Source organism: Populus euphratica, unplaced genomic scaffold (assembly GCF_000495115.2).
Source record: "Populus euphratica unplaced genomic scaffold, PopEup_1.0 scaffold8.1, whole genome shotgun sequence".
In the NCBI taxonomy this organism is placed as follows: Eukaryota; Viridiplantae; Streptophyta; class Magnoliopsida; order Malpighiales; family Salicaceae; genus Populus; species Populus euphratica.
In genome coordinates, this window is record NW_011499855.1 from 1,053,915 (window position 1) to 1,071,911 (window position 17,997).

At 35.0% G+C, this 17,997-nt stretch overlaps 2 protein-coding genes across 3 annotated transcripts in view; one reads left to right on the top strand and one right to left on the bottom strand.

Moving 5' to 3' along the window:
- Positions 1-363: 363 nt before the first annotated feature.
- On the bottom strand, positions 364-4,744 carry LOC105122903 (shikimate O-hydroxycinnamoyltransferase-like). The gene is made up of 3 exons (XM_011022275.1): positions 4,591-4,744; positions 3,639-4,103; positions 364-1,551 (listed from the first exon to the last, which is right to left on the bottom strand). The coding sequence occupies exons 2-3, from the start codon at positions 4,044-4,046 to the stop codon at positions 664-666; spliced, it is 1,296 nt and encodes a 431-aa protein (XP_011020577.1). The 5' UTR covers positions 4,047-4,103; positions 4,591-4,744; the 3' UTR covers positions 364-663.
- Positions 4,745-10,030: 5,286 nt separating this feature from the next.
- The window catches only part of LOC105122902 (probable protein phosphatase 2C 60), an 8,126-nt gene continuing 159 nt past the window's right edge, over positions 10,031-17,997 (top strand). The window contains exons 1-11 of one of the 2 annotated variants that reach the window (XM_011022273.1): positions 10,031-10,255; positions 10,673-10,795; positions 11,634-11,697; positions 12,651-12,759; positions 13,303-13,456; positions 14,228-14,353; positions 16,184-16,307; positions 16,416-16,492; positions 16,669-16,721; positions 17,473-17,527; positions 17,608-17,976. In XM_011022273.1, the coding sequence (XP_011020575.1) occupies positions 10,679-10,795; positions 11,634-11,697; positions 12,651-12,759; positions 13,303-13,456; positions 14,228-14,353; positions 16,184-16,307; positions 16,416-16,492; positions 16,669-16,721; positions 17,473-17,527; positions 17,608-17,808 (1,080 nt within the window). In that variant the 5' untranslated portion in view covers positions 10,031-10,255; positions 10,673-10,678 and the 3' untranslated portion in view covers positions 17,809-17,976. Of the gene's footprint in view, positions 10,256-10,672; positions 10,796-11,633; positions 11,698-12,650; positions 12,760-13,302; positions 13,457-14,227; positions 14,354-16,183; positions 16,308-16,415; positions 16,493-16,668; positions 16,726-17,472; positions 17,528-17,607; positions 17,977-17,997 lie in introns of those variants that run through there. The other variant, XM_011022274.1, reaches the window with a different exon arrangement.

Sequence of the window (17,997 nt, forward strand, 5' to 3'; positions counted from 1 at the left end):
CAAAATTCTAATGTAAAGATTTTAGATATAGATATAAAATTCAAATAATCATGGTATGCTTGAATTAATCACGACGAGAATCTTTAGTTATCAAAGATAAAATTTAACTTAATTTTCGACATTCCTCTCTTTTCTATTCCTCCCCTCTCTCTTTTTTCTTTCTGATTATTCATGATTTTTAAATTTATATTTTTTTACTCTTTTTTTTTTTTGAACAAATCTAGTGGTAAAAGATATTCAGACAACACCAAATTGTTCTGTGAAAAACAAGGTGAAAAAATCATTAAACTTCTTGGTTTGGTCTTTGGTCAGCATGTCATCTCAAAGAGAAGAAGAAATACTTTGGATTTTGTTGTCTCCATCTCCACCAATCTAAACATGATATTCTGTGTCGTATTTATTCCTTCCATCCTATACTTCGTAGTTCGAGCCAAATACATAAATATGTACAACATAAGCCCTCGTAAGGGGCGCATCATCCTTTCAAATAGTCTTCCTTGCATCAAACCATGTCCGAAAAGAAAAGAAGAGAAGAGAAAAACCCTCTATGACAGATACACGGGCATCAAGAGAGAAAAAACTTGGCATGCCTGAAATTTCCCAGCCTGATTTACTGATGGGAGGACAGAAACCATGACAGGATAATAGCCTCGGCTCATTCTGTTAAATGTCATACATAAACTTCTCAAATAGTTTCATGTGTTCAGCTTGCAAAGATATGGCTACTGACATGCTTCCGTCATTTGTTGAGCTTGGTATGATGAATGATAAGCCCTCGTATGCTATCCCACCAGGCCCCATAAATATAGGTCTTCCCCAGCCAAAATCTGCATCATGGATTGGCAGCCTAACCCAGCTAGTAATCCCAAGATTTGGGCACCGGAAAGTATGGGCGCCGCGAACAAGGGCTGATAAATCAGGCTGAAGCTCTAGGAAATCAAGGGCTGACCTTAGATAATCATTGTCCATGCGAACCAATGAATCATGAATTTTTCCTGCAGCATACCATGTTGGCTTTGATTGAATTTCACCTGCAACTGCAATTGGTGTTGCTGTAAAGATTACATTGCCAAAGTAACCAGGTGGAAGCGTAGGGCGCAGTCTTGACCGACCATCTGTAGCAATATATAACTTGGTTTCTTGATCATCAGGAAGTCCCCGCGCCTGACATGCTGATCTCCATACATGACCCGCCAACATTTCATATGAACTATAACCAATATTGTTTCCACCTTCCTTTGCTTTGGCTTTGAGGGTGTTGAGCTGATCCCTGGTCAACTTAAAAATGGAGACCGCTGTGCTCTCTGGTTTTGAGGTTTCAGGAACAGCTTTCATGGCAGGAGGAGGCTGGTACTCAACGTGGTGGAATGCAGGTTGGGGTGGGTCTCGGGCACGGAGAAGGGTCCTATCAATGAAGGGTGGAATTGTAAGGTCAAGACCACGAGCCATATCTGACCATGTATTCACAAAGTGGAGACCAGAAAACCCATCCGCTGCATGGTGTTGCATACCAACACCAAGTGAAACTCCTCCACATTTGAAATGGGTCACCTGGGGAGAATCAAATCAAAAGCTTGCTTATTGTGCGCTCACAGTAGCATTAAAACAAATTGGATTTAAGTGATAGATAGACTTGGCTAATTAAGTACCGGACTAAAACCAGGAGATTATTATTTCAAGCAGAGTTCTTTATTCCAGTAAAGAAAAATGCAACTGCAATCAACAGAAAAATATCTTGAGTGTATTCAGGAGCTTGAGAAGTATCCATGCCATCTAGAAGTTGAATTTTCTTGCTAATCTGTGAACATGCAGTAAGTTGGCAGCCTGTTTTCATGGGTGGCTCTACTACTCACTCATTACCACTTGCCAGTCACCAAAAAAAAAAAAAGAAAACCAGGTCTACTTCATTTATCATGCTCAACTAGCAAATACTATGATAAGGTGAATTCATCAAAGTTTGATAAAAATTATTTCCGAAAGCCATGGAAACAGAGTGCACATAAAAAATTGAAGTACACAAACCATTTGAGACAGATGAGCATGACCTAACAAAGGCAAACCAAATTTCTATATACCAAGTCAATAAATTCAACACAAAGAAAAAAACCAATGTCAGAGTTACCAGCTCTCTTAAGTGGAAATATTCTTAACTACCTCACTTTAAATCCTTGGTTGAGTTTTAAATGTATTTTACACAATTTAGCAGCAAACTATTTGTCATCGTAAGAGCTTAAATGTATCCTCAAATGATGATGTGAACGATTACAATACCATTGAATCGATGCTCAAGTGAATTTGGGTCATGTTGTAATAACTTTTAAAGTTCCCACCAATGAAATGTGCAGATGCAGTAAATGCTATCAAGTAAATGTATTGTAGTCTACATTACTGCAGTACTCTGTCCCTACTATCACAACTAACGATTCCATGTGCAATATACTCTGTTTGTTGAATTTATGTGAATCATGGTCACATCCAATCCTTATGGGGCAACTTCAAAACTTGTAGTAGGATAACAAAAGGTTGTTAGCTACCCATTAATTTCTCTAAAGTCATCTATCGAGCACCCACCCATCAAGTTGGGACAGCCAGTGTGGAAATGATCTCAACAATACAAATTCAAAACTAAACTAGACCTCTTCCTTTTCTTTTTCTCGACATGAAACCAAACCTCATGTAAATTATCAATCTGAAAAGTGATTTAAACAGTTACACGGTGCCCTTAAGCTTTAGATGGATTAAATTAACTTGATTATCTGTGAAGTTTGAGGTAAAATGCTAACCACTTCTCTTGTTTTATAAACCGAAAACTGACTAAACAAACTTACTTTATGCTATCTTCAAATCTTGTTGCGAAGACTTCTTGACATCAAAATTTCAGGGTGTTTACTGGTTACTGTTTTTATTGTTATGGAAACAACACTACTGGGATGTTCAGTATACTTTCAAATGTAATAAGATGGGTACGGTCTTCCCCTATAGATATGAAAAAAGGAAGCTTATGCTACTTGAGTTTGTTTAATGTGATTTTGTCAAACTAGGAGGTTAAACTGCATTTTCTCTAATAAATTCATGAATTAGGTGATGAGACTTGTGTGCATTACAATTCATCTCAAACTTTGGGTGAATTATGTTACATAAGACCTGCCAGTGAATGAAAAAACCAGAGTTGTTGCTTCTACTGATAAGGTTCCAAATCAAATTTTGATGCCATGTAACATCCAAATCATAAATTCTAGAGTAGATACGCGCTTACAAAACACTCCAGGACAGCTTGACCTAGCATTTTCATTTCTGGCCCAGAAAAAGTAAGAGCCTCTAGGTGACATGAGAGATTTTATGTTCATAGCAGATCTTTCGTACATGAAGATTATCCCATCCAACCACAATGGAAACTCATCAGTTGAAACAACAGTTGAATTGACTCGCTTATGCAGCTTAGAAGGATATATTTATGGCTTCTTAAGAAATCAGGCCTTGAAGAGGAGGATTTCAAGAGGCACACTTACACCATAATTCATGCAACATGTTCAAAATCGAAAGATAAATCACATAATTGAATCACTTGTGTGCTGGCTCAATGGATCAAAAATAAATAACTCCCGTATTAGATGAAAATAAAAATGGAAGAAACATACCTGCAAAACCAAAAGAGGATAAGTAGATATCCCGCCAGAGTAATCCACAGTTGGAATAAGCTGCTTGAGCTCTAAAGTGGGTGCAAAATCACCAAAATCAGCAACAACTGAGGCGGTCTCAGCTTCAACAAACAACACTCCCTCAGCATTGCAATCGATCTCGATGCGGCCATCATCATCTCTACGTAACCGCCCTGCCATAGGGTAGAATGGTACAAGGGCCTTACTCAAAGCCTCTTTGAGCACTTTTGCATCAAAGAAGTTTGAGGCACCTGTGGGCCTATAAAAGTAGACACTCGGGGTGTGGAATCTTGGTACCACCAGGTCCACATTAGAATTCCACAGCCTCCTCCGGGGCGTCTCCTCTGCCGGCTGCACCATGGTTGATTCTTTCACATTGATTATCATCTTTCCCCGTGCTAATGCTCTATTTATCGATTCTATCCCACTTCCACCCCAAGTTCTCTGCAGTTTCAAAGACAAATTGTCACAAATTGATAATGGATATCCTTTAAATTGTGATCGTTGCCCTTTCCAGCCCCAGCCTGTTTATGTGCCAAACAGTTCTTGGTGGTTGCACATTTAAATGCAGTGGCTGGCATTAATAAATAGTGAAAAATGAAATCTTTCTGTTGTAGAACCGATGTGAAACACCAAAAAAAGCAAAAGCCTTCCTTTTTCCCTCTTAAATCTTACAATCTGAAAATGACTCCATCAACCATAACTTCTGAACCAAAAGAAAAGGAACTGGATGCATCTTTATCACTATCACTTAAAACACAAAATCAATGCATCCATATCTTTCCCAGAAACATAAAAATCAACCCTTTAATTCATGCGTTTATTAGTCTAACTTCGGTTTTAAACGACCTTGTTAGCTTAAAAACCCAAAGAAGAGAAAGAAAGGACGCAAGAATTAAATCAAGAACAAACACATGAAGATGTAGCATACCTGTGAGCCAGAGAGTCTCTAGAGCAGAGAATTAGAGAGAATATCGGAGACAAAAGGAGGGTTCGAGAGAGGGTGAACAAAGGTCAATGGAGCTGCCACCTGCCTCGAAGGATGATGGAGGGACAACTTATAGTGAATCTGTGAGGAGCAATTTTGTTTTTACAGTTTTTTATTGGTGCTCACCAACCCCCGCCTCATGACATTGACTTTTCATCACTCCCACGTTAACCAAAGCATCACCAACTTTATCTTTATTAGCTAAGAAAACTGTTTGGTATTTTTGGAAGCAGATCAAGCTGGTGAGAATTCATAGCGCAAGCAAATTATTAGAGAATAGACATCTGGGCTTCATGCGAGGTGGGAGATGGGGGAAAAAACAGGTTCAAAACTTCGAGTCGCTGTTGAAAAGAGACAGCGAGGCTCTCAATGCGCCATAAGAATTCTTATGAAAAATGTATTAAAAGGGCTTGTTCAAGTAATAATCAAGGAAAAGTTCATTAATTAACCCTGTAACGGAGCCCGGGTTATAATTTTTTTTACAAAAAAAATAGATTAAAATTTATCCGATTAGATTTAATCCACTCAAGAAGTAAATTCATAACTTAATCAAAATTTAATTTAATTTCAAGTTTCTTTTTTTTTAAAAAAAAGAAATAAATCACTAGCGAATTTTATAAAATTTATCTGTCCTTCCGTGAGTCAGAATTACTTTAGCAACATCATAGATATGCAGGTAGCACTTGGTGTATATGTTTTTTTAACAGAAGAGAGCAACTTTTATTATTATTGTTATTATTATTATTATTATTATTATTATTCAGACTAATTTATTTATATTTTGATCAATTTAATATATTTTAAAATTAATAATTATATAAATCGTCAATAACTTTGAAAAAATTCAAATTCATAATTATAAAAATATAAATTTAAAATCTAACTAATTAAATTATATCATAAAAATAAAATTAAAGAAAATAGCAACTTCTTCTAGTATTTAATGGGCACATGACTCAGATCAAATAGCATTTTTCATCCGTCCTTGGATATCATTTCATGTTTTTTTCAAGCGCTGTTAATATTTTTTAAAAAAATTATTTAAAAATATGTTAAAATAATATTTTTTATTTTTAAAATTTTATTTTTAAAATTAGTATATTAAAATAATAAAAACATAGAAATAATTTAAAACTAAAAAAAATCTCAAAAATATAAGTGGCCGCAATCTAAACAATTATATCCATGTTGAAATACAAATTTCAAACCAGTAAAGTAGTACGACATCTTCAAGATGCAAATAATTAAAGTGAAGAAATCATCTCTTCAATTAAAGTGGAGAACCTAAAAAGTAAAAGTTTTTTTTATTTATAGGTATGGTTGTGATATTTTTTAAATAATTTTTTGTTTTAAAATATATATTAATATTTTTTTATTTTTTAAAAATAATTTTTAACATCATAATATTAAAATAATTAAAATATTTTTAAAACACGTAAACAAACAGTTTACTGGTGAGATGAATCGAGAAAGGATCTGATTTTCGCAAATAACAACTCCACCGACCCATGGCCACAAAATCAGAATGCGCATGGTTTATTTGTAAAAAATAAAAATTAAAAAAGAAGAAGAAGAAGAAGAAGATATGTTTCAATAAAGAACAGGGATTGATTTTATTCTCTTTATCGAGAACACCGTTCAATCTTAGACCGCACGGTGAAAGTGGCCGTCTCATCATAGAATCAACGGAACTTTAACCAAATAAATTAGAGTCCATGAAACATATTTAACCAAAGAATTTATTTATTTATTTTTTATACGAACATTGAAAAAGATGGCCTTCTTTCTTTCTTTTCATCCTCTCCTCTCCTCTCCTCTTTTTTTTTTAATTAACAATGTTAAATAATTTCCAATAATTTGAACATTTTTTTGCGCATTTAAAAGAACTGGGCCGATTACTCTTACTACGAATTAAACCGACTCAAAGCTGAACCGATTTGTCTGGCGGGCTTAATTATGGATGAAAGGACAGCACTATTCACCCAGAAAAGGGGAAAATTGAATGCACAATTGTGATGATCCACATGGCCAGCATGATCGATCTACTTCAGAAATCAAAGAGTTCTTAATCATCTCAAAGTATTAAATACCCAACCACGATTCTTGCCTTGATTCTGTGGCAAGGGCCGTGCCCGGTGTGGTTAGCAGCTACTCAGACGCAGAAGCTTTTAATTTCAACGCGCAAGTATTCGGGAAAAACAAAGAAGAAATGGTGATTGAAAGCCGAAATTGTTGTTGTTTGATTTTACAAGGTGGAGGTGACTTTAATCAAATATTTCAAGGAGCGAGCAGTGTGGTGTTTGACTCTGCAAGAGACATCAGCCACCTGATTAAGCGGCGGCAACAAGTTTTAACGCTCCCGTAGCTTCATTAATTTGCCCCCCACGTTGAAGATCACGGGCATTTATAGAGGGTGTTTATTAAAATATTTTTTATTTTAAAAGTCATTGAAATGATTTTTTTAATATTAATATATTAAAATCATCGAATAAAATTAATTTAGTATTTTTTATATAAAAATGCATTTCAAAACACGTAAAAAACAGATCTACCGACTCCCAGACAATGGTTAATACCCGAATTAGGCTGATCATTTTCTTCGGGGGCCGAAACAGTCCAAAAAACTGGCTTGCTGGTGCAGAGAATCTCTCAAATTCTCAAGAATATAATATGTATCATTGTTTCTCCAGTCCAGATTGTTGATTATGCTACTTCACTTCTTGTTCTTGGTTTTTTTATTTGCCATATGATTATACTTAAATAGTAAAGAATTTGAATATCACTATAAATTTCATTTAAAAAGGTAAACTTTACTAAAATGAGACGATAAAAAACAATAACCACCCCCCCAATTCAAACTTCAATAATTCATGCAACAGATAGAGATAGAGGTCACTGTAGGAAGTTGGTGAGACGGTGACCCGCTGCAAATGAGGACCTGATCAGGCCACCAAGTAACTCTTTACTTGCCAAACACCAACAATGGTGTCGCCTGCAGAGGGCCCATTCAACAGGTAAATACTGGCGACTGTTTCAGAGCTACAAGAAAACTCCGAATCTATCAGTTTCGAGCTGGTGGGTCCTACAACAGGGTTGGTGAAACACGGAATCTTGACGAAAGAAGCTTGCTCAGTCATGGCAGAAGGAGCTGGACTTGTATGACTTGGTCGGACCAGAGCTCATTACAGATGCCTCGTGGTCTAACTTGGCTAAGTCATGACTAGGACCGGGTTGCGTTGATGACACCTCTTGGGCTTATTCAAACAAAAACACAAAAAATGAATTGGGGCTCAAGAAGACAGTAAAATTTCTATCTTTGAATCATAAGAGCAGGGAGTCTAAGTCGAACAATTTCTCTCGAAATTGAACAACTATTAATTCTTCTCGAAATCACAAATTTGTTGCCACTACTACAGTTCCTCTCAGACAATCCACTAGCTATAACCCTACCACCAACGACAACTGCCACAACTCCTTGGATGATGAGGAGATCAGCGAATTAAACGAAAAGGGCTGTCAAAAAAGAAGAAGCTAAAGCTGGTTTCCATATTGCCCAGATCAAATCAAATACCAATTCAATGTTGTTCATCTCTTTTGGAGAGGAATCAACACGAAGAACAGAAAAATACCACGTCAAGAAAAAAGAGAAAAATCAACGTATCCAAGAGTTAAAAAGGTAGGTGAAAGATTCAAAATTACCTGTAAAACAGAAGAAGTAACGTTGCGACGGAAATTAACTCAAGGAAAACAAGTAATTTTGTACTTTAGCACTCTAAAAAATAAAAATAAAAATAACAAATATTATCTATATTATATTATTTTATTCATTTTTTCAAGTGCCAAACTACAAAGAAAACTCCTTGAGAAAAAGACAAGTTTTTGACAGGAAAGTTACTTGAAAACAGGGGCTTGTGTAAGCTTTTGACAGAAAAGCTTCTTGAGGTGCGTGCCTATGTATTTGACTTTGAAAATGCTATATTTAATCAAGATTTTTTTATGCTTTTATTTTTAAAAAATAGATTAAATCGGATAATCCGGTTTAACTCTTCTGTCCTCCACATATTCGGGTTTAAAAATATGGTTTCAACTAGTAGTGGACAACCCACAAAGATAAAACCACTTTAGAATTCAGTGGATAGGATTATTAAAGTGATTTATAATAATTGTCCCTCTAATTTTAACGTACAATGACACAAAGCATGCGTGGTTGGTATTCAACCGAACAAAGCCAGAAGCACCATCAAATCCAAAAGAGTACGACCCTAAAGTTGATAGCTACGAGCGGAAACTATATCTATGAAAATAGACTACACATGGGCCCCCACGCCACAGAGCTGAGGCTCGAGAGGATCCCTCTGTCTTCTGGGCAAGCCCACCTGCACGGGCTTTGGCACACAGAAAAAGCCCAAAGAAATCAAGGGCAAGTATTGATTTTGGAATCCGTACTCCTTGAAAAATATTATTATTATTATTATTATTTTGCCTGGTTAATGTTGTGCATGAAGGCGACGGTGGATACTAAATAAATTTTAGGAGAGGCATCATTGCATGTAGATGTACCGAATGCTATAGAAAAATACAGCAAAATATTCTCTTTAATTATTTTAATATGATAAATCTTCATTAACTTTTTTATATTATTAGAAGGTCAATCACACACACTTGTGTTTAGTTATTTGTCATGTATAAATTCTTGAGATGTTCACAATTTAGGTACATGTATGTAGTGTTTATCTTAAGTAATTGATTTTTTTAATTAAAAAAAACTTTCACATCCATGATAAGTTGACCCATTAAACTTAATATCCTTTCACGTTTAGGGTTAAATGCATACTAATTTTAAACCAAATTAACTAATGTTGATCCATTTAATTTGTTTTAATCACTAACTCTATATAAAATTGATGAAATCATAATTAAAAATATATTGATGAATTAAAAATAAAATCAAAATAGAAGTAATACGATTTTATGATTTTTTAAATAAGAAATTAGCTATACTAAAAGAAAAATAAAAATTATAACTGATATTTTAGTTATTATACAAGTGCTCATATTTTAGCTAAAATAAATATTTATATTTACTAGATTTAAACCATTTATAGAATAATAATTTGAGATTTTAATTGTAAAACCAAGCATAATCCTTTCTTATTTATGATGGGATAAGGTTTGAAGCAATGATTAAGATATTGTTTATTTTTATGTTTTAAAAGTATTTAAAAAAATTAATTTTTTAATTAATTTTTAATTAATATTTTTTGATATTTTAAAATTATTTTAATATGTTAATATTAAAAATAACTTGTAAAAATTAAAAAAAAAATTAATATATTTTTAAATAAAAAATATTTTTACTTTGAAGAATGCACTAGTAGGACGCGGGTTTCAACTATCTCCACGAGACAATTTAAAGGCGCGTGCCAGCGATCCAGTGAAGCACAAAAAAAAAAACCATAAACCAGGCATTCCGTACCTCCCTGATCTGTCTGTAATAAGAGCTCATAGGCGAGCATCAATCATCACATAACAAAACGAAGCCTTTTATGATTGTTTCTTCCATTTTCACTCTGTTTCTCTGCCATTCCATCTTGTCAAATTCTTCCAGGTATTCGTTAATTATCTGTTTCTTTTTGTTCAACCTGTTTGGTTCCCAAGAAAATGTAGGGAAACAAGGAAAAGAAACTGTAAAGTATGTCACTTTACGGGAACTGTTTTCCTGCGAGTATATCATGATTTTAGATTCTATCTGGGTATTGTTGTGTGTATTTATACGTATTTATCTACGTACGAGTGTTTATGAGCGGTGGGGTATCTGTGGGTCGCTGAGATTCTATCTGGGTACTGTTGTGTGTATTTATACGTATTTATCCACGTACGAGTGTTTATGAGAGGTGGGGTATCTGTGGGTCGCTCGGGTTGACATAGTTGAATATGTGGGGATTTGCTTAGGCGTTATGGATGGTTTGAATGCAAGAAAAATGGTTGGTTTTTTATGATTAATTGCTTTTGATTTTGTTCTCAGCAAGAAATGGGGGTATATTTGAGCTCCCCTAAAACTGACAAGGCTTCGCAAGATGGTGAGAATGATAGACTTCGATATGGTTTGTCCTCCATGCAAGGCTGGCGTACAACCATGGAAGATGCCGTGAGTACTCTTTATGATTTGTGTGGTACCTTTGTGAAAGAAAATTCAATGTTTAGGTTATATGTTGATGTTAAAAGTGATTAACTTTGGTATTGTCATTGCTGTTTGGTCATGTGGAATTAACCCAGAGGAAAGGTATTGAATTTAATGTTTCTATGCCCTGTGGTCTGCCCATAAATAGCCACAATTTTAAGTGCGAATTGAACTACAAAATTTTGTGAACGCAGTGAAGTCTAGAACTTGCCTGATTCATTAAAGATGATTCACGGTGAATTATTGAGTTTTCTATTGATGTTTAGTGTGTTAAGACTGGAAAACACTGGTATGAATTTCGAGAGAGTTCAGTCGTGAAGTAGAAAGGCAACACATGTTGAATTTGTGTGACAATACAACTGGAAAATGTGACATTGCAGAAGGAAGTGCTTGGCCCTCTTATTTAAAAAGTACATGACAGGGAATGCATTTGTGGGGAATGCTGTCTACAACACATGAAAATGGATATTCAACAAAATTATGAGTCGTTGACAAATAAATGGCACCTGAACTTATTCAGTCAAATAGAGTGGACAGAGTCACAGATACATATTGGCAGCATGAGCATTCCTTAGATGAAATTATGAAACAATGGAGATAGGGTTCTTGATTCCAAAGAATATAGCTAAGAGATTGGTGATTAGATCCGCATCTTATATATCATAACTTTGGGGATTAGTATGGATCCTTTCAAGCATGTATTCAGCTTCATAGAATAATTTTTGTCCAATTTGGTTAACTTATATTTTCTTGATGTTTTGGTGTGCTCCTAGTTGCATCCAAACTTATATAAGGTGTTTGACAGCATGCAGCTTATCCAGATTTGGACATTTCCACATCTTTCTTTGGTGTTTATGACGGTCATGGAGGTCAGAATTTACCTGAATGCTTATTTTATGTTTATTAATATTTATTTTCTATTATCTGTCACTATCTTGTAAAAACCTTATGGTTTTATTCGTTTTTCCAGCAGCTAATATTTTATAATATGTCATCTCCTTTTCCCAATGCTAATATTTTGTAATAGTTTTGCAATTATTTTTACAACAGTTGTTTACTTGACATTAAAAAATAGTAGATGTTGAATTAGATATTAGCATTTCTTTTTCTTATTTCTTAAAGGGGGTTGGTTGGAGAAACTATCTATGATTTGAATGATCCATGCTTAAAAGTCTGTTTGTTTTTGTATTTCAAAAGTGCTTTTGAAATAAATTGAATTTTTTATTTTATTTTTTTCTTTGCTTCAAATTATTTTTTTTCCTGTGTTTTCAAATTGTTTTGTTGTGCTGATGTCAAAAATGAATTTAAAAAAAAAAATTTATTTCAATGTATTTCCAAGTGAAAAGTACTTTGAAAAGTAACTGCTACCATAATACCACCAAATGAGCTCTAAGTGGTGAGCTAGGGCTTTATGAACAAAGATTGATACTTTGAATGTATTGAAGGGGATTAGGGGTTGGTGGATCAATTGAAATCAAAATTTGTTTTAAAATTTCAAAGAATGATTCGAGAGGTAAATTGCTGGGTTTTCTGCTTTCAATAAATAATTTGAAGAGTAAAGATACATTTATAACATACTCAAAATCTTTAGAAGAATCAGATAAGATGGATGATGGTAAGATGGAACTAATGGTAGCATCAGAGTCCATTTTTAATCAATTATCCTCGTGCTGGTGGCTTCGCAAGCATGCATCAACTTACCCTTCATGTTGAGCAAGGTTCATCATTTTAGTTATTGGTGATGGTGATGATTATCATGGTAGTGTGATGCAACGCTAGTAATCATTTCCTAGGTTCTTAAAATGCATCTATTGTTTTGCAGGTCAAGCAGTGGCTAAATTCTGTGCTAGATATCTTCACGAGCAAGTGCTCAGGCAGGAAAGTTATCTGTCTGGTGATATAGGCACTTCTTTACAGAAAGCTTTCCTCAGGTTGTTACACCTGTTTTCTCTGTACTTTGTTTAACAAATGGATATACATAACTATTCCCTTGCTAATTTTTGGTTGTGCCTTTGAGTAGCACATTATCAGATCCAATGGCCTGGACTCATATTTGGACTGTATGTATATGTTAGTACTTTCTTTGGTATGATTTCTTACTTCATCATTACAGTATGTTATAGAAGGCTTGGCTCATTAGGAAATAGAATGGAGGAAAAGAATCCCTTGTATAACCAAGCCCAACTGTTTTGGTACCAATGCTTATTTGAGTTGCTCTTTGATATAATGGCTTAATTTGACAATGGTGATCATTCATATGTTATCAGTTTATCATTTTTATCAAAGAGCGAACAAATTTTACCCATATCAAATCATTTCCACCATGATGATGATGAATACAATAGTATGCAATTGTTTTGGTCAGTTTGTAAGGTGACTGTTACTGGTTTTTGTCATAGTTGACTTGAAATTCTAATCCTTTGGAACCCATGTAATGACGAGTTTTATGTGCCCCAACTGAACTCTTGATGCAGAATGGATGAGATGATGTGTGGGCAGAGGGGATGGAGAGAACTAGCTAGCTTGGGTGATAACATAGAAAAGGTTTCTGGTATGATAGAAGGATTGATATGGTCGCCTAGAAGAGGTCAAGTCAATGGATGCTTGGATGATTGGCCTTCTGAGGAGGTACTCCATCATATTTTATAATGTTTTCTCAATTGTTTGCTGCTAATGGCACAATAAGGCTTCCTTGCTATTTTGGAAGTTCACTGGCACAGTAACATTAAAACAGGAGTGTGTAAGAAACAGCAGGGGTTTTTGCTGTTTGGGAATTTCCTGATTCCTGTTGGAAGGATATTTGTTTTGGGGAGTTTTAGCTCACATTTTGGTTCAGAGAGCTTATTTAGGCATGAGTTTCATAGTTTTTATGGAGTTGAAGGCTTAGAGTCTTAAGACAACTGAGCGTTCTAAACTGCTTAGTGCAGTTTCTTCTTGTTGTCTTTAGCTTATTCAAATTTTCTTTTCCTACAAAAGAAATACTCAAGCCTGAGACCCCTGGGGAGAAGGGGGGAAATGAGTGCTGATTGAGCCAAGAGCTCATTGGCGATTTATTCCAAATTAAACTAGCCTTTTCTTTGTTTTTTATGGTGGTTTTCTTTCTTTGGCCATTCTGATATGGAAAGTTGCTCTTGTGATTTTAGTATGATATAGAACATTTGCTTCTCGAATGACAATCTAGTTCGATAATTTAGTTGTATAATTAACCAAATTTAGCACAGGTGTTCATGTTGTTTCATTAATCATATAAATTCTTATCCTTAAATATCTATTATCAAATGACTTACAATAACTCTTGCATACTGGCTGTTGTTAATGTTACTAGTTTTGGAATAGTATGTTAATGACATTTTAATTACATACGCATAGGAAAAGTAAATCTTATTTTGCAAATATCAGGGGCCTCATTCTAGCTTTCATGGACCGACTTCTGGAAGCACTGCGTGTGTTGCAATTATTCGAAACAACCAACTTTTTGTTGCAAATGCTGGTGATTCTCGTTGTGTTATATCCAGGAAGGGTCAGGTATTCCCATTTCCTCTTTTTTGACAAGCTTTCAGCTTGTTTTTTCTCCCTCGGTATTTGGTAAAAGGAATTGATGGTTTCTTATTTATTTCCAATCCATGAATTGAAATGATCTTGGTGTTCAGTAAATTATGCATTGATGCTTCTTCCCTGTTATGGGCTGTGTGTATTACTCGTGGAAACAAAAGTGCACTCCCGTATACATGAATAGAATCTATGAAAGACTTGGTGATTGTGATTGAGAGATCACATGAAGAAAGGAATATATTTGCTCAGATAAAAGAAGAGGAGAGCTAAAATTTCCATAGCTTGGATGAAACTAACATGTGCTTGCAGGGTTGGGTTAATTCTTGTCATTTTATCTTTGATCATGTATAATTGCATTGATTATTGTTCATTTTGCCAAATGCATTATTTGCATCATAGCAAAGTAATCTGCTGTTTAAAAAGGTTTATATACTTGGTCTTTCATTATTTGAGGTTTAAGGGTGTTTTGGTTGAATAAAAATGTTCCGGACACATTTTGTATTTTATATATAGTTATGGACACGTATGATTTTTAAAATTCTTTGTCATTGACTGCATCTTTTTGGAAAAAAAAAGCCTGTCTTTTCACCTTATTGAAAGGGACCTTTGTATCTTTTCATCCTCTCAAAAATGGAAAAAACAGTTTCAACACCCTTTTGAATGGCATCACTGTTTTTTCTTCTTTTTTTTCTTAATAAAAGAAAGCTTCCAGGACCCAACTACTTTGGATTTCTAATATGAGTTGGAAAAAGGAATTGAAAAGGGGGAGAGGATAATTTGAAGAAAGGCTCTTTCTTTAAAGAAAAAAAAGCACAAATTCATGCAGTTTGATTCTTGTTGTTTTTTCTTTGAAGAGTGAAGGAATGTTAATGTGATGAAATTTATGTGTGTCAAGTCAGTGACTGTTAATTTGATGATCTTTGTCTAGTAGGACAGTTTTCTGTCTGTGATGGTTCACTCTTTAGAAATCCTTGTTTCTCTAAAGGCTTCTTTTGTTATGTAACAAAGTTTTTTCAAGTTGCAAGTTGTAACATGTCATGGATCTTTCATTGTCAGTCATGACCAGGTTTGTCATTTGTGATTACTGTAGTTCCATTCACAAGAAGTAGCACTTCACTGATTTAACTCTTTAAGTGTGAAATTATCTTATAAATCCAAAGCAGTTGACTAAGCGGTGGTGGTGATGGCATTCCATCAGTTAATAACAACACTCCACAGCGGTCAATACCACAATCCATTTGGCTAACTGTTAATGATGGTGCTATTAATGAAGTGCCATAAATTGATGGAATGGCACCATCATCACCCTTGACTATATAGTCAACTCTTGATGGGAGAAGAATGAAGTTGCCATGGAATATCTGTATTGTCAAGCTTCCTTCTCTTGGTGGTGACAGTCTCACCTCGTACAGCTATTAAATGGGAAAGACCAAGATGTTTTCAACCCTCTTCCTTAAACTAGTTGTGAGGAAGAGTGTTAGTTGTCTAAAAAGCTATGAACCCTGCTGCCATCCACTCACAAACAGGAACTGTAGCTTTCCCCTGTAGCACTTTATTTTTCCCAAGTGACTTGATGAATTTAAATCTGTACCCAAACAATATTAGCAGATACGTCCTTATATTTTAACTTTATGAACCTAGATATTTATCCACCTCCTAATGTTGTACCCAGGTCCATGTATCGTTTGGCAAGACAATAAGTGAATGGGTCTTTTTGTGGAATTATGCTTCTATAATGAATGATTAGCATAACTTTTGCAAGATTTTACACGTGAAGTGTCTTATGCAAGTCCTTTATTGCAGGCATATGATATGTCTCAAGATCACAAGCCTGACCTTGTGGCTGAGAGAGAAAGGATTGTGAATGCCGGTGGCTTTATTGTAGTTGGACGTGTTAACGGAACTTTAAACCTGTCTAGGGCAATCGGTACATGAATTTTTTTCCACTCATGATTTCAAGAAAAGGAGGCTTCAAAGGGGAAATTTACCTGTTCAATGCCAATTACTTCTTATGCTGTCAATTTCTTTGTTGCAGGAGATGCAGAGTTGAAGCAGAACAAAAAACTGCCTGCCGAGCAGCAAATTGTAACTGCTAATCCAGACATAAGGACTGTGAGTAGTGTTGCTGCCGACCTTCCTTCTCCTTGGTTTTTTCTTTCTTGTTTTTTCTGAGAGTACGCACTTGTGGTTGAAGACGTCACATGGGCTAAACATTAGATTGGTTTATGTTACTATTATGCAATTTTTTTCATTGATTTCTTGTATAATTTTTCATTGCACATGAATAGGTTGAGCTCTGTGATGATGATGAGTTTCTTGTTCTTGCTTGTGACGGAATTTGGTGAGTGAGTTTCTTTCGTTCTTAAAAGAGTGCATGTGTATGGTAACGGCATTTTCTCCATTTCTCCTTTCTTTATGAAATGTAATTTAGATTCTCTATGGATATGTTATTTGAACTTATATAAATGATACTGCGAATTCTAGTCTCAAAAACAAGGAAATGTGACTTGGAAGTATCTTTTTAAAGTTGCCCTCATTAGTTGACACAATTTCAGATAAGAAGGACATTGAGAACCTTAAATAAAATTTCAATTTCCAACTCAAAGATCTTTTGGAATGGCAGTGGATTTAGTGTCAAATTTTGTTCGAAATTAGACAATTTGGTTTAATAATAATGAGATTTAGATACAAAGGTATAATTTTAAGATGATGTGAAGACTGCTGTTATTTAAGCATATGTGCACCTTCTCTTTTTCCTGGCTAAAATAACCCAATTTTATTGAAAGAGCACACTGGTATTTGTATGCTACTCACTCACTCCAAGATGCTATGTAACCTGAAAGCAATGCTTTTGTGTTAGCTCTGCATAGAGAATGATATTTGCCATTGACATAAGGGTTAGAGGAAGCACATTCATTTAGCAACATATACACTGGAAACTGAGTGGTGCATTGACTCGGTTGTGTTTCTATTTCCTTTTTCCTTCTTCATCCACTGATCACTCCTGAAGAGCTGAAAGAGAGTCATTTGGATCTCCCTATTTTGTTTTATCTTGGAATTTGCTGTTTTTGCTAATTCCACTTATGCCATAGGGATTGCATGTCAAGTCAACAGCTAGTGGACTATGTGCGTGAACAGTTAAACACTGTAAGTTCTGTAAACTTTAGTTAAGATTTTGAACATATGCACACATGCTGGTTACAATATTTCTGTCCAAATCTATGCAGGAAACTAAGCTTTCTGCAATATGCGGAAGAGTTTTTCACAGGTGTTTGGCTCCCGATACTAATGGTGGTGAGGGGTGCGACAACATGACCATGATCTTGGTGCAATTCAAGAAACCTGTTAAATCTGGTCCTTCTGCAGAGCAGCAGCCACCATCTTCTCATCAAGAAATGAAGGTTGACACAAGTAATATGGACAAGTGAAGGCTGAGACCAAAGAGAAAAGTTAGCAGAACAATGGGCGACAATTTTAACTACTAGGAGCTGAATTGTTGTGATTGTAAAATGATCGTTGATTTATTTTTTTTCACCTTGTTTTTTGAGTTGTGCATTTTTTTTTTCTATAGAATTCTGGCTACTTATAGGAAGAGCGTACCATGCACCGGATGGGGG